The sequence below is a fragment of the Haplochromis burtoni genome, unplaced genomic scaffold, assembly GCF_018398535.1.
Source record: "Haplochromis burtoni strain Fernald_Lab_line unplaced genomic scaffold, NCSU_Asbu1 Contig_209, whole genome shotgun sequence".
Lineage (NCBI taxonomy): Eukaryota > Metazoa > Chordata > Actinopteri > Cichliformes > Cichlidae > Haplochromis > Haplochromis burtoni.
In genome coordinates this window covers 326,017-352,581 of record NW_024582570.1, presented here as the reverse complement: position 1 = coordinate 352,581, position 26,565 = coordinate 326,017, and the positions used below count along the sequence as shown (strand labels likewise).

At 41.6% G+C, this 26,565-nt stretch overlaps 1 protein-coding gene across 5 annotated transcripts in view; it reads left to right on the top strand.

The window, feature by feature from the left end:
• Positions 1–23,712, top strand: part of cyth1a (cytohesin 1a) — a 40,337-nt gene extending 16,625 nt beyond the window's left edge. For 2 of the 5 annotated variants that reach the window (XM_014338033.2, XM_014338032.2), the window contains exons 2-13: positions 9,928–10,010; positions 11,987–12,051; positions 13,318–13,384; positions 13,482–13,600; positions 14,541–14,621; positions 14,863–14,975; positions 16,041–16,189; positions 16,271–16,383; positions 19,986–20,064; positions 20,150–20,218; positions 20,363–20,517; positions 21,734–23,712. In XM_014338033.2, coding sequence (XP_014193519.1) covers positions 9,928–10,010; positions 11,987–12,051; positions 13,318–13,384; positions 13,482–13,600; positions 14,541–14,621; positions 14,863–14,975; positions 16,041–16,189; positions 16,271–16,383; positions 19,986–20,064; positions 20,150–20,218; positions 20,363–20,517; positions 21,734–21,812 — 1,172 coding nt within the window. In that variant the 3' untranslated portion in view covers positions 21,813–23,712. Of the gene's footprint in view, positions 1–638; positions 3,652–9,927; positions 10,011–11,986; positions 12,052–13,317; positions 13,385–13,481; positions 13,601–14,540; positions 14,622–14,862; positions 14,976–16,040; positions 16,190–16,270; positions 16,384–17,579; positions 20,065–20,149; positions 20,219–20,362; positions 20,518–21,733 lie in introns of those variants that run through there. The other 3 variants (XM_014338034.2, XM_005936165.3, XM_042226375.1) reach the window with 3 other exon arrangements.
• Positions 23,713–26,565: the final 2,853 nt, after the last annotated feature.

Here is a 26,565-nt window from a genome sequence, read left to right as displayed (position 1 = left end):
TGTTGATAGTGATCTCGCAACTGAAAGAGGAGAGAAAATGAAGGGTGTGCAGATTTAAAACTATGACCTGTCACATGAATATTGCAATGGTTTCATGAGAGTCTGTGCTGAACAAACTTTTTTTTTCTTTCTAATTAGTCAAGGCGGGGGGGAGTTTGTTTTGGATTGTCATTTACCTGCATTGTTATTATGGTCAACTACAACTGACTTTCTATTTAGTACTGGGCTTGGTCTTCATGTGACATCATGTGACGCACATCATGATTTCGTAACGTCACGATGGCGAGCTATGATTAGTTGGGGAAGTCTGTCATGTCTTGCGGTCAGGTCATTATTATAATCCCAGATAAATGAAGTCCAAGTCTTTCTGGCCAAGCATTTCAGCTATCGTAGTTTACATTTATTAATCATAAATTGAGCTCCTTTTAAAAAATTTCGCAGATTAATCAAGAAAAGTATTGTGTTCTTGTCCACATTTCGTGACATCTTGTCATGATGCTGAGAGTGCAGATAAGGGTGTAGCAAGACTTGAACTGCTGTTTTCACTTCCTTCTCGGTTTCTCAGAAAGAAATGTGTCAAGTTCTCTTTTTTTTTCCCTTTATTCTTTCTCTAGGAGTGGAAATCACACTGCAATCTCAAAGCTTAGCAGTTTGTTATTCCTCGCCTCTCTCAAAGTTACTGACTTTTAGTGACACTCAGCTTCGTCTGCAACAGGTAGAGACATGCCTGGAGTTGCTGTCTTATTACGGGAAGGGGAGGAAAAAAAAGTCTGACTTCTGCTGGTAATGTGAAAGAATCCAAAATGGCGGCTGGGAGGAACTTCTTGATAGATGCCTTTTTAAAGGAGTATGCTGATTTGCCAATCAAGCAGCTGTGCAGCAGCTCAGGGTTTGAGCTGTGCATACTTGGTCTACTCCTGGTGTTTCTCCACTGTTCAGAGCACAGTGAACCAATGCCTATTTTATTCCCTTCCCAACAGGATGGGAGGGTTTCGCCGCAGTTTTCACTCCTCCGCCGATCTGTTAGAGCAGCTCCCAAACAGGAAACTAAGGGTTTGATGATATGCTTGGCAGGAAGAGGCATCCTACAATTTGTGTGATGGGTCCATTTTTTCACTCTTCTACAGCAGAAAAAGCAACATTGAGGCAAAAATAAAGGTGCTAAAAGATAAAGATTTTTGGCTCTTCCAGCTTTTCCACCACATGTTTTTCAGAACGTGTGTGTTATACTGGGAAGGCAGGATGTTGTTAGTGGGAAAGCCCTGATTAGAATCAAGGCTAACGGCATCAGAGGACAAAGGCATGTATTGTGGGAAGAAATAGCACTTCCGCTTTTGAGGGAAAACACAGAGTTGCCTCCTCGGTTGCTTCTAAAAACAAGTTAATGTCAATAAAACAGAGCAGGGATTATGTAAAAAAAGCTCATCTTTTGTGTTTGCTACCGTGGATTATGTCTATGTATGTGCATGCAGCTGCTATGCTGCTGTTGGGCACTCTGCATGTTTGCTTTACACTGAATCTGACGCTGACACAGTGTGTAGGGTGGCAGGCCTTGCTATACATTCTTCAGGCTCAGTTCCCACCCCCTCACATCCTCGGGTCTCTACATTCCTGCACAGCAGCGTCAACAAAGCTAGCCAACCCACTGTGAACTATGTCTGGGCTGTCAGGGGAGTGACGGGGTCGTTTCTGTTTGACCAGTCTTCTTTTGCGATGGCATCGACTTTTTAATGTGCCTTTTTAAAGGGTGTAAAACATCTTCTCTTAACACAAAAACTCACACAAACACAAAATGCTTTGCACTTTCACCTGTTGAGAGTTCTGGAAGACAACCAAGTTGGACTACATGAGAGGGGAAAAATCCACTGAAAAGTGAAACTAGTGCTCCTCCTTAAAGTGGCATTCCTTCTAATAAACGTCAGGGTGTCCTCTGATTGCAAAACAAACCCCAGATGCAGAGAAGTCCATGAGATGATGTTTCCTCAGATCACTTGTCTGTGACCTAATTAAGCCCTTTCCTCATGTATTTATGGGCACAGTCACTATTTTCAAGTATATTAGAACAATATGGTGTGTATGTATTAAATTATTTCCCCATTAATGTCAAGAATGTTGATAAAGCAGCATATGCTTCAGGGCAGACTTTTGTCAAGTTTCCATTGGCTTCACCACAGGACTTCAGTGACCAGTAGGTGACATCTGAAGCCCCTCAAATTTAGAATTTTATTTAAAATCAATACTGATGTTTTTAGGAATTTAATAATAATAATAATGAGATTGGCACTGATGGCACAAGCAGAAGAAAGGGATCTGTCAGTCTTATTGCTTTCTCAAATCACTTTACATTTGTATTGCATTATGTTTTATTGGAACATTCATTAGGAGAATAACACCTTTGACTCTCCAACATAGATCATTGTAATCCTGAGGCATGCTACAAGTGAATTTACTGTTGCTATTCCATTCTTGTCTAAGATGGGATTATGTGAAAAATGGGTGTAACTTCACCAGCACATGGATCCCATCCTGACAGCTATCAGAAGAAGCTCAGTCACTTCGAGGCTGCAGAGTGCACTCAGCACGGCAGAGGGCTCCAGGATGACTCATTCGTCTTTATACAGACATCAGACAAGCGCTCATGTCTGATCTGTGCTGCAGACGTACCCGGGGCAAGTGTACACTCATACTGTAAAAACACACACAGTGAGGAGCAGTGCTGAGAACCATTCTCTTAAAAGATCATTAGACTCAGGATAATACTCATGGCCTAGACTTAACAATAAACACATACTCGCCTCCAGCACAGAGTCCGTTGTTAAAGTGGAGTTTGGAGGTGGTAATTTTGGCTGCATGACTGGTCAGGAGAATGAAGAACTGGCTTGAATTGCTTACTCACAACACCAGCTCATAGTAGAATATATCATCGCTGTCTCTGTGGGAGATGACGGCAGAGGAGGAACCAATCATCATGTAGTTATTTGGTAATTTAACTATTAATCATCATTACGAACATAAGACGGGCTGGATTTTTTCTTTTTCAGTCTTATGGTTCTGGGCTTTTTAATTTCATCATTCCCGATACAAATAGGGCAAATTTCCACACTTAAAAAATCTGAAATGGGGGGGAGTAATTGGATTACTACCTGAAAAGTATTTCATCCTCTAACTAGGACTCAGTATGTTGAGTTATAAGCATGGGTTGAACGTATGCCTACAGGTGTGTATGCAGCATATTTTTGGGAGAAGGGGCAGCAGCTAAAGGAATGACCACCGGGTGGAGCCACCATGTTCGTTGTGGAGACAGGAAAGCATGTGGAGAGAGAGAGAGAGAAAGAGGGAGGGCGAGGAGGTGGTGAGCTAGTGAGTAATGCTCCTTCCCAAATGGACTGTATCAGTGGCTGTGTGCCTTAAGCTGGCTGGCAGCTGATAGTTGTGCTGAGGAAATCAGGCAGTGTCTCTCTCCCTGTCCGGAGGAGCAGGACTCTTCCTTCTGTCACTTGACGTGTGGATGTTTTGAATTGCCAGAATTAAGCGGTAGAATCTGACAGGAGCCAGGGCTGGTGAGCCTGTTTGTGTACAACAAGGTGGAGTGAAGAAGTGGAGTTCTTCAGAAACCCAGAAAAGTAACACTTTGGAGATTTTCTTGTTCAGGTTAGCACCAAATCTTGATGATGCTTCTGTGTTTAGCTGATTAATTAATTGCAAGGCTGAATCAGATAGTCAAGATAGTCAAGCAACAGCACAATGATGTGCTGTTGCTTGCTGTCATGTTGCTGTCATGTGGGACTTTGGTCAGGTTTCATTGAGTCTGTGCCTGCAGTTGCCCTTTGACAGTTTTGAGGGTAAAATCAATGAAGGTGGAAAAAATGCATGCTTTATAAATAAACTGCTGGGAGATGATTCATATATATGAATATTTATGTGTTTTAAATCTCCTGGCTGGCCTGTTGTGTTGACTGTATACAAGAGCTGGAGCCCCAAAACTGGGTAACAGAGTGATGTCAGCAGTGGTGAGTTTGTTGGTATGAATGAAGCCCTTTTGATGACGGATGTATGTAGAAGTTGGACTTAAACACCACATCATCAGGGGTCTGTATGGAGCACATGGGATAGGTCCATTCAACAAAATTGACAAGGATCAAGCTGGTAAAAGTAAAGGCGATTCCTTATCATCAGCCCATGTGTTTGGGCCTTATTAAGGAATGAAGCTACTTGTCGACACAAAGAGAGAGCTGTGATCATCCCACCTCTCTTCTCACAGTTTCTGTGTTCTTCTGCCATTTGCTGTCCCACGCTTCCCTGGCTAAACACAGGGCTTCTTCTCCTGTTGTCTCTCCTCTGCCAGTCCCCCTTCACATTTCATACCAACAGGTCAGAATGAATGGATTTGGGCCTTTTTCTTCTTATTAATCCATAACTGGTGGTCCTTTTCAGTCCGGTGTGTGGATTCTGTTTCTTTGTGTGCTCTAGAGGAGGAGGTCAGAGATGAATGATTTTTTTTCTCCTTTTGGTGACCACATTCAAAACGGCCTTAGCTTTGTTGCCTTTGATCTGCTTTGTTATAGAATGTCTATTCCTGTGTGTGTGTGTGTGTGTGTGTGTGCTTTTAGATATAAATGAGAGAGGGTACCCGTGGGATTTGCTAAAGTAATGAGATTCAGTCTGAGATATGTGGATGAGATAGTCACATTTTAAATCACTTTCTGTTTAAGCAGACAACAGCAAGAATCAGAAAGCTTAGAGTTATTTATTAGATTGAAAATCAGCACCATAATCGATTGTGTGTGTCCTGTGCTGAATTAATTAAACCTTATCAAGAAGTGGACTGCTTCTTTTGACCATTTGTGCTCTTATTGGTATTGGCTAGGGGTCAATTGATTGGAGCCTACGTGGCTCTTGAGGCCAGTGGCCAGGTTTTAAAGGGAGGATTGTCAGTGTAAACATAAGGTCAAATGTTGAACAGCAGCAACAGAAACCTGATGGAATGGGGGGAGAGGAGCAGGTAGATGTTGACTCGAGAAAACTGATGCTCTCAGTTCAAATGAGATCGGCTGGAATAAGAAGGGAGTGCAATGCCTAGATAGGAGTTGGTCAGACCAGAAGGATGGTGCATGAAGGAGAAAACCTGCAGACACAAACAACAACAAAACAACAACAAAACCTTGTGCAAAGAATGATTGCTGCTGACAGTGTCATTTGTTTACCTCCATCACTGTGTGCACTTCATCAAAATAAAAACAGCGATCTGTGTGTGTCTTCGCATATTCCCTCACTCAGCAAATTGTAGGTGTAAATATATTCCTGACGTCTTCATCTGCTGCTGTAAAACACCAATACACATCTGTCTACTAAACTGTCATTTTACTATAAAGATCGCTCAGCATTAGTTTCTTCCTTACATGCAATACGTACGTATGTCTAGTATCTGTGTTGCTGGAGCAGCCTGAGTAAGGAAATTACCTAGTTAATAATTTTTTTCTCTTGGTCCTTGTGTGCTTGGAGGAGCTCCCTAAATTGGGTCACATCAGCAGGGAGGGGGAGCTAAAAGATCTTACGAGCACTCGGAATTCTAATTTCCGTATTTTCCAAGGAGAGTTCTTCAGTGATCTGGGTGGAAATGAGACGTCTGCTTCTTTTGCCAGGATGGCAATCAGGATGAGTATTAGTGGCTTCTGCTGCCCTGGGAGAGTGATCTATAATTGGTATCTCTCTTGATGCCACCTCCCTGGTGCGCTCTGCTGACCCAGCCTTCACTAAAAAAAATGCTTCACCCATCTAGGAAGTCTGCACTCTTAGATTAAAAAAGTAAGGGTGCACCGAGACAAGGTATTATTCTTATACCTGGTTTAGGGCTCAAATGAAGCTTTGGGGAAACTAAAAAAAAACCCAACTTCTTAAGCACTTTACCTAAAGTACAGAATGTATTTGACAAGAAGTGGGATGTACCAGTTCAGGAGTAAGTGCCATGATTATTCTTGCAGAGTGCATTGAGTGTTTCAAGTCATACATTTGGGTTGAACTGCACCCAGGAGTAATGAGGGCCAGGCCACTGCAGGACAGAGCTCTGATTGTAATATGCCAGATTTAGCAAAAGAGCACTTATGTCAGTACCATTAACCAATTGCTTCACACTGTCATCTTTTTCAGCAAGGTATATAAATGGAACGCATTATCTTTGGTTTAAAATAAAATAAATTTAGTACTTTGTAATACTGACCTCTGAATAGAGGTGAACACACTTTGGGAGTGACAGTTTCGTAATGATGTGCTGGAAATGACAGTCAGATGGTGTTAGTGCTGTAAAATGAAACAAAAAGCAAGTTGCAAGAGTGCTGATCATTAGTTTATATGTGGGTGTGCAAGTCCATGTTACTTTTCCCTGGTCTCTCTGCATGACGGCACAATGTGCAAACACGCCCCCATGTGCGTTTGCATGTAATTCCCCTAGATGACTTATTTTTCACGCATTGCAATTCCGAAAGCAGTGAGATGTGGGCGTCATGTGTTTTACTTGTGAAACAGTCTGTGGAGTCTGTGGTCATCACAGGTTCGACCCTGCCCTTTTTGCATGTGAGAGAGTAAGAATTCAGACAGATGAGGAGGCGTGGTGTGCGTGGAAGGAAATGCCTAATTTATCCCTTTTCTATAATATTGTAATGCCAACGATAAAATATGGATAGTAGGTGGTTATCACAAAGTATCTTTTAATAAGACCATTTATTTTCATTGTTCCAAAAACAAATAGTCCCTTCATTCTTCCTCTACCCTCTCTGACTCTCTTTTTAACGTCCTGCCTATTTCTGATGACAGCCACATTTCATCGGCTGTGTCAGTGCAGAGGTTTGCTGAATGCGAGCCAAGCAGTGCTCCAAGCATTTTCTTAAGTTGATGAACTCCTTCTTCATCTGCTGGTTTCTGGGAAATTACACCCACTTGGTGCCCACCTCTGAAGCAAGCATGTTTAGGGCCTTTCCCTGCTGTGCTGTGGTTATGGTTATTTTGGGTGGAGCAAGGAAAGCATCGATGGTTTCAACCACGTTGCTCCGTGATCATGCGGATTCAGATGACATGTCGGGATGCAGTGTACGTTTTGATTGCAGGATCTGGGTGCCATCGTGCATCTGTCATATGGATTTTGCACAAACTATTTTTATGTGCTCTCAAAAGAGGAAAGTGTATAAACAGTTTCCTTCCTTAAAATTATTAGTTTGCTAATTTTTTCAGTTTTCTCCTTGGAGTGAAATTATAGTCCTGTATGCAGCTCTTCTCTAATGTCAGTCCTCCTCTAAGGCCTGGAGCAATGTGGCTGTTTCATATTGGGACCTGCTGTCCTGTGCTGTGTCCTGTTCATTTTTTTTTTAGGGTCTGCCAGGCCCCCTATCTGACATTGTGTTTCTAGAAAGACAATTGAATTTTCGTCTTTGAGATCATCCTCCCTGTTGTTATTTTTTTAGGCTGTTGAACACAAGGCCCTGCTCTGGATTTCATCATTGTGACACTAACTCATCCAGGCAATCAGGAGATAAGGTCATTAAATGCAAGGAGGGCCATATATTCTCAGACCTATCACCACTTTGTTTGTGTATTAGGTGGTGCCTTCTTGTGCATCTGCGAGGAGGAATTGTGACCAGATTTTTTTAAAAATGCACATATATATTTGGGTTTGTGTCTTTGCTCAGTATCATCCTGTCAGCTCCCGCTTATAAACAAAATTTATTCAGACCCCACTGTGACTTTATATAGCAGAACGCTCGGTATGTATATGGCCGGTATGCCAGAATTACTTAAGGTGTCGAGGTTTGATGTGTGAAAGGTCAGCTTCATGTGGACTCCCATTTTCCCCCAGCTGTCTGAAAGCAAAACAGGAAGACAGCATGGCATTGTTTTGGTGCTCCTTCAGTCTGCTCTAAAGCAGTCCCTGTTTTTTAACTTCCATTGTCTATTATCCCTGTGTTAAATATTATCAGAAATTCTGGGAAATGCCATAGTTATTTACCCCAATGTCTTTAGGTTTACTTGCTTCTCTTATTAAAATAAGCATCCTCAGTTATACAGATTTCTTTCTGCTGGTTATATATTTAAAGTTGGATTTTTTTTTCCTTCTTTTTTTGCTTTTTGTATGTTTGTGTCTCGTCATTTATGAGTGACGTGCTTAGGATAATTTCTGAATGTCAGTTGTATCCTTCGATTGCTTGCTTCTCTTTTTTTTTTTTTTTTAACCATCATCATTCCACTAACACTTTTACATGTGGTACACTGTGTGTTACCCAGTCTCATTGAATCAAGAATTTTACCTCTACAGTTATGTTGAGTCCTCTGTCCTCAGCTTTCGTCTCTTTATATCTGTTACTTTGTTAACTGCTGAAGACTGACTGAGATCCATAGAGTCATCCAACCTTTGACCCCCTTTAACCTTTAAACTCTGCTGAGGAAATGAAACGAGGAGGTTACAGAACAGATCTTGTGCTGAGCCACTGCATGAACTGGAGAAATGGCCTCGCATGCCAAATAATGTATCTTCTGTCTTTTTAATGCAAGTATTTAAAGGCAGCTGATTATCAAGCAACACTTTACAGCAGAGCAGACAGAGTTTTTGGGCACACACCTTTTTCTTGGAAAAAATTTTAATTATGAGAGAAGCCACTGAAACAATTTGAATAGCAACGTCAACATCAATGTCTTATTTGTTTTATATTGAAATGTCATTATGTGTTGTTTCCCATCGGGAATCTACCTTACGAACAATGCAGATTAATGACATTTACTACTACTACTACACTTTGTGACTACTTCCCTTACTCCATACCATTAGTTTTTGTTATTTTACATGGTATAGCATACATTTTGTTTATCAAGTAAACCAGTTAATCAATACTTGTTTTTAGAAATTGACTATGTTAAATATATAAATTACACAAACACACAAGATGCAGCTAAGTCATTATTAGCATATTTTTAAAGTTATGCTTGGTCTTAATAGGGCTGCTGACAGAATAACCTGATTGCTTTATTAGGAAACTGTCACTGTTTTTTTTTTTTAAAGAGAAAATGTAAACTTTCTTGTTCAAATGTAAAGCAAATGAAACTCACTGTTTGGAGTGCTGCTGTGCTTACAGTGCTCTGTGTCCACGCATCTAGTTTTCGCTCAAGTGGACAAGCAGGCACGTTGTCCATCAAACAGGCTAATAATAACTAAGGTGTGAGTGACAGGAGGACTGTCAGCACTTTGATACCTGTCACATTTGTGCTTCTTATGCACTGATGCTCAGTGCTGATTGGCTGATCAGACATTTTTTTTTAAAAAATTGTAGTTCCACAATAGCTGATTTCCTGTTTGATCCGCATGTGACCGCTGCTGATTAGGTCACTCTGTTGGTGTAGGTGTTTTGAACTCTTTAGTGTTTGTAATGCAAAGGCTTATTTGAGCCATCACTAACACTTTAACAAAGAAGGACTTTCACTGTATTGTCTTACGACTTACGGTAGCCCCTGCAGTTGAAAATGTCTTCTCATAAATCACCGCTGGTTTTCATTGTTCCTCGTACCATCTTCCACATTCCTTGCTATGTGTGTAATCACTTTTTGGAATGTTGAAGAAATGCTTCAGGGACATTTATTTATAGAAAATGGCAGGGATTGTGCTGCATAGTGGACGTGCACATGGTCATCTATGCATGCTGACAACTTGCCATTATTGTATTGTTTCTTTTCCTTGTGGAGGACTGATGCACATTCAGGGCACTTGTATTGTGTCTGTGCAGGCACGTCTGCATGGTATGCCTCTGTCTGCATACAGCCTTATGTACACACTTGGATCATGACTTTGCTGTTACTTTAACCCTAGTGGATCATTACCAGCCCTCACACACTGGGACAGTATTTCACTGGTTATTCTAACCCTTCATCTTCTTTCTCTTGTGTCTCTAGTGCCGGACGACCTCACTCCAGAGGAGCAGCAGGAGCTGGAGAATATCCGCCGGCGTAAGCAAGAACTGCTGGAGGACATTCAGGTAATCCTAGAGGAGGATATGTAGGCAGCGTCAAAAGAGACTCTTTTAATGTTAGTAAGGAAATTGGATGTCGTTTTTATTGTTCATTTATTGAAAGTGTTAACATTTTAACATTTTCTTTTATCTGCCAGTTTAGTGTTTTATCTTTCAAGGATAGAAACTCCTTCAGCAGCATTCTTAACTCATGCTTGAAAACCTTGGTATTCAAACAGAGAGATTTGCGTTCACTCTGGGGAAATCAGGTGACAGAGAAGGCAAAAAACATCAACCATCCTGACCATGTGCTGTCATCTGAGTTCAGGAAGTTGTTTTCTGCTCGTCACTACCTTATACCCCAAGTGTAGAACAAATGGATCCTTCATTCCCTCAGTTATTAGATCATCAAACCTGAACAGGGTTTATTTTAGTTTCATTATTTTCTGGCGTTGTTCGTTTTTAGACTTGTCCTTTTTATTCTTTTTATTTATTTATTTTTATCCTGATTGTTTGTTGATGTGTGCTAACAGTGCAACAGTGTTTGTGACCACAGCTTAAAGACTGTATGTTGTGTGACTAGGTTGAGTGGGTAAGCTTCCCTTCTTGGGGATAAATAAAGTTATCTTAATCTCAATCTGACAAAAACGGCTCCACACACAGATAAAAGGTGATTATGTTCTTATGACTGCACGTTTGCAGGAAGCTAGTAGCATATCCCTCCTGATTTACAAGCAGAGCCAGGATTCAAAGCAGCTCTGCTGAATTTCCATAAAGTGGTTTATTTGATTCCTGTCCATGGCCCACGATGATGTTTGTTGGCTTCAAACTTGAGACCAGGGCATAGCTCGTGAATCTAGCTCTATCTGTAGGTCAGTCCTCTCACTCAGTAAGCAGCGATAATAAGCGAATAGCTCGCAACAAAGGTGAGAGACTGTCATGCCCTGAAATGAATTATGATGGTGTCCTGAATTCCCAGTGGGCGAATTGGCTTCTGCTGACCCCAGTGGATGTTTGAGGTGTGATCTGTCACCCTTTCTTTTATGAGCTTAGGCCACCATCACTGCCCTTCCCCCTCTATGGCTGCCGCCGCTGCCCCTATCCTGTCCTCGTCTCTTTCTCGGTGCTCTGCACACTGACCCCTCTCCTCCTCACTGGCTCCCACACTCTCCTCTGCTGGCCCCGCATGTGAAGGCCTCAGCACCACACCCACTCTACTTTCTGTATGAGCACAGCCTTTGTTTGTGCAGATAAGCATCTGAGGAATGCGTTGTGATTGCGCAGGCCTTGAATGGACAGATGTTGTCTTTGTGGTTTCACAGTTGGTAAGTTGGCATTGTGTACAAGAAATATTGCATTGTCACGCATGGTGAAGGAAGAGGCTTGATGATTACTGTTAGCAGGCAAACGAGATCTATATTTGACTTCTCTTATGCTACTGTCTGTTCTCCCATGCTTTGATCAAGCTGATCTCATCCTCTGCATCATCTGCCTTTACTGTGCCAGTCTGGCACCAGCAGGTCTGGCAACTAAATCTGCCTCTGAGGCCATTAATCGGTAAAATACCACACAAAATATAATCCTTTTCCATGCTTACTTACTCCATTTGTATTGAGGTTATCCCCTAATGTTTTCCGCCCAGTGAAATTCAGATTGAGAGGATTGTTTGGCTCAGACACATCCTAGCAGACTTTCTGTGAAATAGGAGCTGCTATCACTTTATAGTTTAAGGAGCATACACAGTGTTGCATGTGCAGCATTATCTGAAGAGGCCAAAAAGTGACTTTTCTCTCTTTGTTAAACTGTTTGCTCTGATGTGAGTATTTATGCAACAAAAGGCCACCTGACTTACAGACGGGGGGGGGGTTGTAAATACAAATGCTTTGCATGTTATTTGCATCGGTTATCCCTTTCCACGCCTCTTCGAGGGAAGTTGATGGACATATGTTTAACCTGTTCCTGACTCCCAACAAGGCTAATATATATATTTTTTTCCTTTGCAGCGGCTGAAGAATGAGATAGCAGAAGTTACTAGTGAAATTGAGAACCTGGGTTCCACTGAGGAGAGGTAAGAGAACTGGAGTGACTTTCCTCCCCTGCAAACACTTTTCTTTCTCTGTTGTGTCTAAGTTGCTTGCTTTCTATTAACTTAGCAAATGAAGCTGTCAATTATTCATGTTTGATGGCTAAGTTGGGCCTCCCATCTCACCAAATTGGCTATGCTTTTAAAGCCGTTTAAATGTTTCATCAGGCACACCCTCATGATGGGAGGCCTCATTGAATAATGCAGTGGGTGTTCGGGCAGAAGCAGACAATAGGTGGTCTCAGGGGAGGGAGTGCTTGGGTTTGGTCTACTCTAGTGGATAGGGATTCCATCAGCTGCTGGAAATCTCTGAAACACTCTCTCAGTGGTACCTAAAACCCCATTAGGGGTGCTTATGATCAGATATTTCTGTGATCCATTGATTGGAGATGGTACATAGTAGTTAGTGTGTGTTATTGCTCTTCACATGAGTGCTGGACTTTTGCTGACAAAAGCCAAAGGAATGCTAGTGTGAGTGAATCAGTGGGGAGAGATGGAGATGGAAATGTAACCATGGTGACTGCGGACTCTAGGATTGCACTTTGACCCTGAAATTACTCAAAGCCTGAGAAACCACACATTCCCATATCCATGCTAACCTTTAACAACTGTGTCTGACCAACACCTTGTCATCACAGTTGAGACGGAGTATGGGAAAGCTCCTGACAGACCTTTTTAAAAAGAGACAGACACTGAGATAGGTGAATTGAGCAGTAAATTGAGTGTGTTTCAGTTTATCTAAAACTCTGAGCTTCAAATTCTTGTCACTGCTTCTTATATATACTAGATCTGAAAAATACTGCTTTAGTTGATTATTATTTATTGATCAAGCATTTTTCACCATTTTCTAATATAGGTGATAGAGCCTGACAGATACCGATATTAACTGATGTATAAATTCAATATATGTATTTTATTCTTTCAAAAATACAAAAACGTAGAGATTTCCTTAACATTTGATATGTGCAGCTCTGGGTCCTTATTAACATATTACAATGCAATTTAAATCTAATTTGTTTTGTAGTCATGATTTACTCATTTAAGCCCTGCCTGATTCTCCTCAGATCAGTTGATTGTTGTTTTTGCATACAAGACTGTTGATTGATCAGTAAATAATTGCCAAATAACTGATAATGAAGTAATATCTGTTATGTCCATCATTGTCATTGTGTCACCAGGTTATCATAGTATAACTATTCTGCATTATGTTCATGTTAGTATAAATAACAACACAAACTCTCTCTTTTAAAGGAAAAATATGCAGAGGAATAAACAGGTGGCCATGGGCCGTAAGAAGTTTAACATGGACCCCAAAAAGGTAGGTAAAAAAGATACCGTGGCTCAATTAGAAATATGATTTGTTTGTTGTGGTTTTCGTAATCAGGATATAACCTGGGGTTCACTTTCTTTCTCAGGGGATCCAGTTTCTGATTGAGAATGACTTACTGAAGAATACCAGCGACGACATTGCTCAGTTCCTCTACAAAGGAGAGGGCCTCAACAAAACAGCCATCGGAGATTATCTCGGAGAGAGGTCAGAAAGAAGATTTTATCCACTCTCTCTCTAACTGTCTTCCATTCATGCTGGCCCATTATTAGTCAGCAACCATACACGTGGTTGATAAAAGTATCAAATAGAGAACACATAGTTTCCTTATTGCTGTATTTCCTCTTGGTCAAGCTCACGCCCATCCTTTCCCAAACACAGGTTATTGGTTCCACATTTAGACCTTCCTCTCAAGACAATGATCGTTACTCTAAAGCCAACATCTGTGCTTGATTATCTTACTCACAAGTAACTTGGTCAATAGACTCACAATTTTGGAATGTGTGTGTTTGAAAGCAATTGAAGATTTCACTCGAGTGAAGAGATCATCCGTGTTAGAGTGAACACATAATACAGGAAATATTGATGGGCTTAATGTACGGTATGCACTGCTCGGGGACTGTAGGGATGGCAGTGTTACAGGCAGGGTGTGGTCTGTAAGGCCATAGCGGGGACTGGAGTGCTGTTGACGTATGCTTTTTGGTTGTTATCAAGCAATCTGGTTCTGTTAGGAGGGGCTGTGGCAGCATGCTAGTCTTAAGACACGATTGGTCATTTGTCCACTTGAGATGGTGTTGAGTGGATATGACTCTGAGCTCCTTAAAGCCTTGCTGTGATCCCAGAGGGCAGATTGTTTTCTGTGAAGGGCATAAAGGTCGGGGATGATGTCATGCTCTAGTTTAGATAAGTGAAGAGGGCTGGGAAATGTGTGTGTGGTCCGTTATGTGGGGTTTGCTGGGAGCATCCATTGTATCATCACAACCTCTTGCTTATCAGATTAACACCCCCCCCCCCCCCCCCCCCCCCCATTTAATGCTAAATTTTATCAAACACATACTACCATTTTATTATTCTAAGACTTATTAACAGAATATAATATGGACATTTTCACTGACAGGACAATTTGCCCTTTTTTTATCTACCTTAGAGATGATTTCAATATCAAAGTACTCCAAGCCTTTGTGGAGCTTCATGAGTTCACAGACCTCAACCTGGTTCAGGCGTTAAGGTAAGATATCCTCCTAACATCTGTTACACACGCGGCTGACTCCTCATACTGTTGCTTCCTTGCAGGTTTATGTAAATCACCTGCACTAACATCAGTTTTCACGAACAGCCTCATTTGCGGTTTGTAAGGATGCAGCTGCCAGTTTCAGTCTCGAGGAGGAAAAGAAAAGGAAATAAATAAATAAATTCTTTGACACTTGAAGGAAGTCTGTTGCTCACTGCAGAGTTGTGTCCCTTGACAGACAGTTCCTATGGAGCTTTCGGCTGCCGGGAGAAGCCCAGAAGATCGACCGCATGATGGAAACCTTTGCTCAGCGCTACTGCCATTGCAACCCTGGTGTTTTCCAGTCTACAGGTATAGCCGTCGTGTCTTCTAGCCCAGCTTTTAGTGCTGTCATAAAAACAGAAATAACCATAAATGTTAGAGCAGTGAAACAGAACAAAATGACTTCACTTCATACTTTCTCCTAATAAAATATCTTAATACAGATTTAGATGTTAAACTTGGCCTGTTGAATAGATCATTATCTGCCAACGGAGTTGGTGAATGTAAATTTCCTCAAATGTCTTCTGTGTTACCCTGATTAAATGGACTGGCTCTTATGTAGTACCTTTCTACTCTTCTTGAGCACTCATTCATTCATACTTTCACTTATTTCTGCATATAAGGGCTTTCTATTTAACATTCACAGTATGATAAACAGGAGCAATTTGAGGTTCAGCATCATGCACAAGGATGCTTTGACGTGTGGACTAGAGCAGCCTGGGATCCAACCATTCATCTTTCAATAAGTAGACGATTTGCACTACTCCTGAGCCACAGCAACCCCAATTAATCAGTAGTATCTCTTTAAACTCATACCTTTTCATGTTGAGCTGCAATCCAGTGACAGGTCAATGGAAGTAATGTAAAAGCTGGATCATTTAGCAGACACAAAGTCTGTTGTGGTGAACTGTGTCAGGAAGTGTCTGGCTTTTGGGAAATAATGACACTAGCAGACAGACAACTCCATCCAGTATGGATGCTGGTGGATGTAAATAATGCACGGGACTGCCTTAACAGGTTTTTATAAAGTGCTGCTGTTTCAGCCATGTGCTTCGCCTCAATGTCTTTTAGCTTATGCATGTATACACACTCATACATTAGACAGCACATGCATACTTGGCTGCCCACATGCAGTCCTCCTCTCCTGCCCACTCTGCGCCCTAATGAAGCTACATCTGCCTTTTTCCTCCCAGTTTGACTGCAGTCCCCTAAGTGCGGTCCTTTCAGCTCGACTAATTTACATTCATATTTAAACGCAACATTAAACACCCACACCATTTTTATGGTAAACGGCAACCTTTCACTGCCTTTCAAACCTCACCCCCTCTCATAGTGCGATCCCACTTTTGTTTTGTTTGGGTTTTTTTCTTACAGACACATGCTACATTCTGTCATTCGCCATCATCATGCTAAACACCAGCCTCCACAATCCAAATGTAAAGGACAAGCCGACCGTGGAACGGTTTATCTCCATGAACAGAGGCATAAACGATGGAGGTGACTTGCCTGAAGATCTGCTCAGGGTGGGTAGCCCTTCCCAAACTTTGTTTCCTGAAATCGCCCTTCTTTCCTTAATCTCACACATTCTTTACTCTTTGTTTTAGAATTTGTATGAGAGCATCAAGAACGAGCCTTTCAAAATACCAGAAGACGACGGCAATGACCTCACACACACTTTCTTCAACCCGGACAGAGAGGGCTGGCTGCTAAAACTGGGTGAGTGTGTACACAGCTACACGAGAACATAGAGAGGCTATTTTCACCCTCATGACTGCTCCCATAGATGACTTTGTTGTGTCATTAAAGCTGCACATATTTTTGCATAACCCGATAACCAGTGTCTCCCCTGAGGTAAATAGCCTCTGAGTGTGCGTGCGTGTGGGTGTGTGTTAAAGGTTACTGTGAGCACACACGAATGGCTAGAGACACGTCTCCCCGCTTTAATGTATTATAAATGTGGTCTTGAGATCAGACCACCACATGTGGAGATCTTTGAATTATTTACGATGATGCATATGGACACGCCTGACATGCACACAAATACTGCGTTTCAAAACTTGTAAATCAAGTCAACACACACACACACACACACACACACACACACACACACACACACACACACACACACACACACACACACACACACACACACACACAAAACACACTCTGAAGTTCAGACATTTTCAGGAAGCTGTTCTCATTTTCTGTGCATTTTATAACTGAATTTGATATTTGAGATGTGTAGATTGGGACAATCTGAAAATGTTAGTGACATTTCTATGGCCTCTTTGTCCCTCATGTGTAAATCAACTGTATAGTTTGACATAAGCAAAGGCATAACCTGTATCATTAGAAATGTTTACAGGATGGTAACGAACCTTTCAGTGGTCACATTCAAATCACTCCTGGATGCCAATTCTTCATCTTCTGTTTCCTCTGACATATCTCTCTCTGTTGTATAAATTCACAAAAGAATGCATGAATGTATAGAGTGAAGACCTTCAGTCACTGTGAATCTTTACAACAGACTGTACTAAGGGAGTCAGAAATCATCTCTTTCCAATTACTCCTAAATGGCAGATTTGAGTAAAATAATCAGGGTGGAAGGTCAAAAAATTACCTGATATAATAAGGTGAGAACCCAGTGAGGGATATATTTCATGTAGTGCTTCACAGTAGCTTTCTTAAGTCCACATAGACTAGATCGCCCTCTTGTGGATTGGCTTGATATCAGCAGATGGGAAAGTTTGCTGATGGCGAAAGCTGTGAAGCAGTGCATTGAAGCCTCACTGCGACCAGATTAAAAGGACTGTGGTGGTATATTTCTTTATCATTTAATTTGATTATTTTTGTTTTCTTTTCCTCTTCGTTTGTTTGTTTGTTCCCATGATTTTGGCTGTTGTCTTTCCTCAGGAGGTATGTACACCTGCTCTTCCCCAACGCTAGTCCGTCTCTCAGCTCTCAGGTGCTTTCGGTGGCCTGCCATGCTTTCGTTCTCTTCCTCGTTTATTACATTCATACAGAGTTATTTTGTGTGTAGAGTTTTTTTGTTTTTTTTTGTCTCCTCATTGACTCATTTGAACTTCAGATGTTTGTTTGTTTGTCTGTTCAGTCTCTCATGGAGCTGGTGGTTTTGTCCATGCTCTTTTATCTTTGTCGGGCAGTCGCCAGGTGCATTTGTCACCCTGTGGACTCGACTCGGGGAGCTACTGCTTTGTGACCACACTACTGAGCAATTTGGCCTTTTTTTTTTTCTCTCTTTGCACTGTGGTGGTCACTCTCTTTGATCTCCCGTTTTTTGGAAGCTGCATTATACCTTTTTTCCATACAGCGAGCGCAACAAAGGACTTAGCTTTGAAAAATTGATCATGAACCAGTGTACACATTGGAAGCTGTTGTTTGCTCTCTGATTGAATGGAAAGGGAATACTGCACCTTTTCATCAATGCAGCTTTCCTTATCTCCTTGTATAATTCCTACATGTGGATCTGAAGGTTAACATTGTGGCTCAGGTTGGTGTGGTGCTGGCCCGGACTGGACCAAGCTGTGGGAAGATGGCATGGACAGAGGAGTGTGCTGAAAGGAGCCAGACGTTGTTTTAATGATAAATTTATATATTGGTGTTAGTGGTGCATGTTTTCTTTAAATTACAAAAAAGGGGATAACTAAATTCAACTCGGGGTTTGTTAATCATCAATTGCTAATTGATCAGAATGAGAAAAATCATCCTCAAATAAACAACCACCTCTTAACCTCCTCTTGTCCAGCCTCTCACAGTCCCATCTTGCATGGGTGACTCACTCCACTCAGCCCCACTCGGGCCTTGCACCGTCCACACGCCTCTCTGCAACAATCTGCTGGGACGTCCCGCCTCGTCCCAGACATTCTTGCACAGGAGGCAGTGAACTCTTTATTTTTCTCAGAGTGACAGGAACTGACACGGCCATCAGACCAATCGCTACTTTTAGCCAACCCAATCAACTTTTAAGCCCGTCAGCTGTGTGATTCTGCCATCGCGTCTGTGCTCTCTGTCGGTCTGCTTTTGTCTTTTTTTTTTTTTTTTTGCTGTTGCAACATGCTGACGAGTCAAGGTGCGGCGAAGAGCCCTATATCTCCATTTCCGTGTGCCAGTTCAGGCGTGTCGACAGTTTCTGTAGCTACTAAACGTAGACTGAAGTGTTGTGCCTGTCATGATGTCTGTAATATGATGGGATATCATATACAGCGTGTCTGCTGCTATATGATAATACAAGTGTGTTCTACATGTCAATAGAAACATCTTCAAACCCTTGCTTTTGGTAAATGGGTTTCAAAATGCAGCTTTTTACTAACATTGGTGGTGGGAAAACCTAGTCTAGACTTGGCTTAGTAGGCTTATGACTGTCATCGTTAGAAGGACCCCTCCCCAATAACTAAATACTGTTTCTATATAGATGCAAAATTGCTTAACTAAGTCCAAACAGGATATTTAAGATTGAAATGCCTGTGGAGAGACTAAGCATAACTTCAGGCACTGAGCTTCCTGCCTCTCTCTTCGTTGGCATCCTATCCTCCCAGAGTGTGGCTGCCATCTGGTACTGCGATCATGTTTCCCCTCACAGGAAGCAGGGTGACAAAGGGGGTAAGAGTTCAGCTAGAGATCAACAAGAGCAGAGTCAAGTAATGAGCCCCTGCTGCACTTTAAAATGAAGAAGAGAACTTAATCCACAGTCCCTCCTCACTTTCTATGTTCAGCCCTTATATATGGATTTTGCAGCTTTCTAACTGTTGCCCAGTAACATACGTGGTTCATCAAGCTTAGTGAATGCAGAGCATATAGATCTGTATGCTCCCTATTGATTCTGGCTCTCTAGCCCTCTGAGTAAAATGGTGTTGAGCCAAGAGAGGAGATGCCAGTTTTTTTCAGTCATGTCAAAATATGATTGAAAAGTAGCAAACAGCTTTCAACTCAATCCCCAGATGTAAACTCTGGGTAGTTTTTATATGCATTTGTCACCTATAAGGAGTTTCTTTATCATATGAACAGTATATCAGACTGGAAAATAGCAATCAGGCCCATAAATCAACAAATACAAGCAAAATGATAAAATAGTTATTATAGCTACAAGTGGTGTGGTGATGGGGAGCACATGGCATGGACGTGGATTAGGGTGGATTGTGGGGTTCCTTAGGTAAAGGGAGTCCTCTGGAGCCGTCATCTGTCTGTCTGCTCATACATCTGTCTGCCTGTCTGCTGCTTGATACGGTGCTTTGGTGCTCGTTTCTCTTTCCATATCGCTTTCTCTTGCTGAGCATTTCTGATGCTTGCTGTGTGCTCAACAGGGGGACGAGTTAAAACTTGGAAGAGGAGGTGGTTCATCCTCACAGACAACTGTCTGTACTACTTCGAGTACACCACAGTGAGTACAGTTGTTTTTCTGTTAGAGTACCCTCCTTTGCTGTTGTTGCTCCTTCGTGCAGTGCTCTCATTTTATATTTGTGCAGGACAAAGAGCCAAGAGGAATCATCCCACTGGAGAACCTGAGTATCAAGGAGGTGGAGGACAAGAAGCCTGTACGTACAGCTCCCTCTAGTGGTTCATCTGTGGATTACCCACAGTTAGAGACTCAAAATAGCATTTTTAATCAACAGTTATTTTTAAAATAGTTATTTTTGTGGCATTGTCATTTCTAACTTAAATCATCATCACTTCTGTAGAACTGCTTTGAGCTTTTCATACCTGACAGCAAGGACCAGGTGATAAAGGCATGCAAAACTGAGGCTGACGGACGGGTCGTGGAGGGCAACCACACCTTCTACCGCATCTCAGCTCCCACAGCTGAGGAGAAAGAAGATTGGATGAAAAGCATCAAGTAATTTATATGTTTTTAATTACTAATTAAGCTACCTCTTTTGAGGTAGCTTAATTTCAGTGATGGCAGTGAATGTCACCACATGTCAAAACATGAGTTTTTGACTCTTTCTCCCATTAAAGTCAACATTTGATCTCCTGAATGATACATTTTGACAGCTCAGTTTATATAAATAAAGGTTTAGGGTTTTTCCAAGAGTAGTCCTAGTAAGCTGTATAGGCAGAAAACACCCTCACTAACTTCTGATTGAAACTCATTTGTTCTGGAGTCTGCAGTCCTTAAATGTGACAGAAACTGCTCTCTTCAGAAAATAGAAATAAGGGTTTAACACCCACAGGTGTTAAAGAGTGGAAGAGTGACCCAACCACAGAGTGAGAACAAATCAGTTTTTACCTTTCAGTTGTAAGGTGCCCTGAAATGTACAAAAACACTATTGGTGGATTCAGTGGCGGTCCTAGCCTGTTTGGCTGTAATTAAAATCTGTAGCATAATGTATTGTTTGGAGTTTAGTCTGTTACTATTTTTACCAATTCTTCTTGGAGCAACTGTAACCCACATTATTTCCTTAGGGATTAAAAAAGTATTATTCTGATTATTTCAGGATACATAACCCGCCATTATCCAATGACACATCTGCTTACCTGTATCTTTCGTTTCTCCTCCTCTTGGTTTTAATTTTGCAAATTTTTAAAAAAAAAATTTTCCCGATGCCCGTGATGCCGCCCCGGGCAACCGCCCGTGTCGCCCATATCAAAAACCGCTACTGGGTGGATTATTTTCTGCTGATATCTGTGAAAGCCATGCAAAGCAATGAAACTGCTTTTAAAGCTGCTAAATCTGAACATATTTGTGTAAAATCTTTGTCCGTTTTTCACATTTCTTTTAATTCTCCCAAAATACTTTGTTTTCAGAGGCACATATTTTTCTAAACAGATTTTGATTTCTTGTCCTCGCTCTTTCAAAAGTACAGAACAGTATATTGAGTCTGATTATGCTGACTAGCTCCTAAATGAATGAATTAAACAGAAGAAGAATTTTGCCTTCCAAATGACTTTAATTAGACTCATCCTAAGAATGTTTTTTTCCAGACAAAAAAGAGAAAAATTTGACCTTCTTGCACAGCTGAGCCGTGTCTAACATTAGTGTTTTATGAGTGCGTCAGTTTGCACATTTTATGAAATTTTGCTGACATTTTTCTCTGCTTCTGCACCCACAGAGCTGCCATCAGCAGGGACCCCTTTTACGAGATGCTGGCAGCCAGGAAGAAGAAGGTGTCATCCATGAAGAGACATTAGGGGCACTCGGCTTTTCGGACGTTGCATTTGACAGAATAAGGTGCGCGGGGTCTGTTTGCCCTTCCTGGGCCATTGCAGAGGTCATGACCAAGGTCTGCCTCTGACCTCCCCAAGGCTTTTCTCTAGGATACACAACAGGTCTGACTTTTGGACTCTGCAGGCCAGAAAACAAAAAACAGGAAAGCATGCTGGGTTTTTAGATAAGAGTCTGGGCTGAGCGCCTCCTCTAACCTCCTGTCTGAATGTGTTGCTTTCTCTCTCAGCTTTTGTATGTGCTCTGTCTATGAGACCGGAAGGGAGTGTTACTGTGCAACTCAGAGTCCCTTTTGAAGACACGTTAAAACAACACAGTTCTCATATACACTGCATACATACACAACATCACAACAAGCATACTTTCATGGAGTCCTCCCCCGTCGCACACATTGTTTTAACTCAGCAGGTCTGACCGAGTGTGGCACCCCAACCAGAATATTCCTCACTGTGTGGAAGAAAAGCAAAGATCTTTTCTGACGTGCTTTAATATGTTTTGGTAATACGTGTCTATTTTTACAGCTTTTACTGTCAAGTCCTCTCGAGCCTTTTGTTGTTTGCTTTTGTAGAATAAAATGTTCAGATAGAAGCTGTAAAGGGGCTGCTATGAGAGGGAGGGAGGGTTATAATTTGCCAACTGTTAGTGATTTTTTTTTCTTTTTTTAATAGAAAAAAGAAAACAAACTTTAAAAAAAAAAAAAAAAAGGAGAAAAAAAAGTTGCCACTCAGGAGATTGCTACCATGTTCAGAGACTTTACAGGGCGGGTTGACTTGGATCATGTAAACAACTCAAGAGATGCATTCAAAGGCACGACGGAGGCCCGGGCTGAGCTGTGTTTGTATGTGAAACTGCAGAGAAGGCGTCTGCTTGTCTGGGAGGGGATGCATCCCGGGGATTATGGGCCTGTCTATCGCTTTGGGCTTTTGAGGTCTGAGGATTTGGGGGGGGAAGAAGCAAAAAGTCGGCCCATTTTTTTTCCCCCCTCGTTGTCTCATTTCAACTCTAAAACCAAATCATTATATTCCCGTATCATGCAAAAGTCACTGAAATGTCAGAAAACTTACTTTACTGCTGCACAGTGCCAGGTGCCCTAGATGAAATGTGATGAGAAATGCTGCTGGTTAGCAAAAGTAATTTAGATATATATTTTTCTTCCTTTGTTCCACTCATCCCATCTGTCACGCTTCTTTAGAGGTTTGCTTTTACTGTTATAATTAAACAACATTTTCAGCACAGCCTCATTCATCGTTATGTTTAAGACACACTGTAGTTTATGAATATTGCTTTAAAGGAGCAGAAATAAAAGTTTGTATTATAGAAACAGTCCGATCCTTGTCTTAGTCCCTGTCTCAGGATCCAGTGTGCCAGGTGAAACAATACTGAAGAATGTACTGTGGTGAACCAAAATATATATATATATATATGTAGAGAGAGAGGGCAGAATGGCTGATTAGCGAGGCACCAAAAAAGCAAAAAATAGTTTTGAGGGTACAGTTAAACAAATAGGATCTGATTTGTACACCAAGCCATCGTCTCGACTGCTCCACAGTTGTCTCTCATCTCATCTGTGCCTGCTGTCCCTAATCCCACCCCCAGCCGTCCTGTTTCCTGGTCTCCTCCTCTCCTCTCTGCTCTTCCCAGCGCACTACTCCTAGAGGATTAAGCAAAAATGCAAAACAATCATAATTCTAGACAGTATTGGTTTATTTATCAAAGTTGTACATATTTAAATGTATAGTGGGTATTGTGTTTCTAATTTTGTTTATTTGTTTTGCCATTTTCCTTTGGCACTCTGTTAGAATGACTGAGTTAAGGTTTCTATCAATGCCATTTAACCAAGCTGTAATAAAGACAGAATTGTCACAATGCTGACTCTTGTATTCAGTTTCGTTTAAATAGAGCACTGAAGCATATCATAGTTTTAACATGACACCACCAGGTGGCAGTATGTGATAAGGATCACTGGCCATTGTGCTGCAAAGACAGGCGCGCTATTTTTTTCCGTTGCAAATGGTTTATTGTGCACTTTTATGCTGCTAATTAATGCACTTTTCCCAAATCGATGCCTAAATCAAATTATGGTTTAAATGTTGCCAGTCAGCCACATAGATGGCTGTGACTATAACTTCCACTTGAGGGCAGCCTTGAATTTGAATCATGCCCTCTGTCCTGAACGAACACACAAGTCCCAAAGAACATTTGCCCTTATAAAATCCACCCTCCCCTTCTGTTACTGTTTAAAACCAGGCCTTATTTACCCTTATAACATTTCATATCTTTTCACGGGCTTGATTTCAAAGTATTTATGGCAGAAATGTCAGGACAGCAGGGAAAGGTCGATATTCACAAGTGAATATGTATCATATTAAATGATGCCTGGAAAGGCAAATCAATAGAAATGACTTTCTCAATGGAGCAGGCATGCAGGAACCAGCAGGATGTAACTGTTGGGATGCAGTGCAAAGGGAGAACATCTGGGGTCACAAAGGCTAAGATGCAGCTGGATTTGTGTTCCATTTTGATGCCGTGTGTCATAGTGTCATGGGAAAGAACTGGCTGAAAAGTGATTGTTTCTTATTATTAATGACTTTGTAAAGCAGTAAATGATAGGAAGCAAAAAAAAAGTCACAATCCTGCTGCTTCTGTGGGGGGGAAAAAAAACACCATCTTTGATGAATGGTCTGCATATTTCTTCCCTATTCTTTCCATCATGTTCAGCAGTCCATGTGTAATTTCACACAAGACCCTTCAAAGTAGTTTGGGTAAACATTTCAGCTGCAAAAACACAAGTTAAACAAATCAATCCCATCTAAATATTTGCAGGAAATGCTAAATTGTCCTCGTGCATACGAGCTGTTTCTGAGTACATGGACTGATAAAGTTACATATTGTTTCTTCTCGGGCTTTAATTAATGTAGATAGTCGAAATGTTTTAAAGTTGAAACGTGTTTATCTGAACTGAAAACACAAAAAACCCTCAAAAAACAGAAGTTCTGTGATCTGTGGAAGATTAAAACCTTGTTGCTTTTTTTTCCTTTCAAACAAGCGATGTCTAAAATCAAGGCTAAATAAAACTCTGCTTATTTGTTTGATATTTTCCTCTGGGCCATTGCCTGCAGTGTTTTGTGAAAACACGGGTACAAATTATGCAACAATTTGTTCCAGATGTGCACTGAAGACAAAGACAAGAGATTTGTAGCCCTGAATTCCTGCGTTGCATCAATGCATTCTGTTATTAAGTGCATTACTGTATAATCAAAGTGGTTGGTAAATGGCCCCTGATCATCTTTGCATAGCCGCATTCAAGTAATATTTTGCACCCGTGCTGTGAAACAGGGTGATTTTTGAGAATTGCAGAGCAAGAGCGAGGAGGTGATCGTGACTGATGGGAAATGAGAGGCACGCTGCCACTGAAAGAACAAAAAAAAGTGAAAAACTGAACGTGTGGTGGTTGCGAAGCGGCGGCAGAAGCAGGGAAGTCTTTGTTTTTTTGTTTTTTTTTACATTTCTGCACTCTTCTTCGCTTCTCGCATGTCTCACTCGACGTTGGAGTGTGCGTGACAAAGGGAAAGGTGATATTTTCTTCATTAGGAGTGGAGAAAGGAGTGGACGGGCTGTACTGAAAGAAGATCCCGGGAACAAACTGTATTCACAAATATTATTCAAAGCCAAATATTCTTAAAAAAAAAAAAACAAAGGCACGGTATAAATGGCATGGCTCAGTATGACATAGCCGACCTTTGTGCGCTGAAACACACACCACTCGGCTGTGCTGTCACTTTAGGCTTGCTTGGTGGATTCACTTCTCTGTGGTTAAGCTGAGGAAGGAGGGGGAAGGTCTGGGCCTACTGCAGCTCTTATAGGCCAGGGAGAAGGATCCTCCGTCTTCTCAAGTAAGTGGAGACATGTGAGACCAGTAAGGCTCCAATTAGGCCCAGACTATTTCCCAGAAGCACTGGAATCCTCCCCCTGCCTCTCAGCCCACCTCGGTGGGAGAAGGGTGCACCCCACGGTGTCCAGACCTGACCTCAGCTGGCATGAAATGGGCCTTCTCTCGTAGTGGTTCATGCAAGCAAAGAATGTTAAACATAGAAAGGCATGCGCATACAAACACTGTGACATGCAAAGAGAGATGCAACACAGCATTGTGGATGTTTTCACCCAAACCCATCCACAGCTGCACAGCATTTGCTCTGACTGCTCTTTTGGGCCTCGGGTTTGCATAAAATTACCAAGTCAACCCAAAACAGGAGTGTGTTGTTTGTCTGGGATTTTTTTAAGCTGATCTATTAAGTCTAAAAGTCATCATTCATGTTAAGCAGCATTGCTCTTCTACAATGGGAAGAACCTGATCTCAAATGGCTAAAAAGAAAAAAAAAGAATCATGCTTGAGCAAACACAAATACACACAGAGACAAAGCACGACACACAGACAGGCTGGAGCCGTTTGCAGGTGGCAATTAAGCATGTTTTCAAATGCAGGATTGTGCAGCGTTCAAGGTGCATGTACACTTTAGGTGCTGTGCTGACACATGTGTCGGTGGTTTACTGGAAGAAAAGATCCCGCTCAGATCACTTTAGCAATCTCTCTGGTAAAGGACAATGAATATAACCTCAGGGCAGGATTTCTGAGAAAGGGAGTTAAAAGGAAGAGACAACAAAGACAAGACTCCCCCCCACACAACCCCCCCTCACACACACACACACACACACACACAC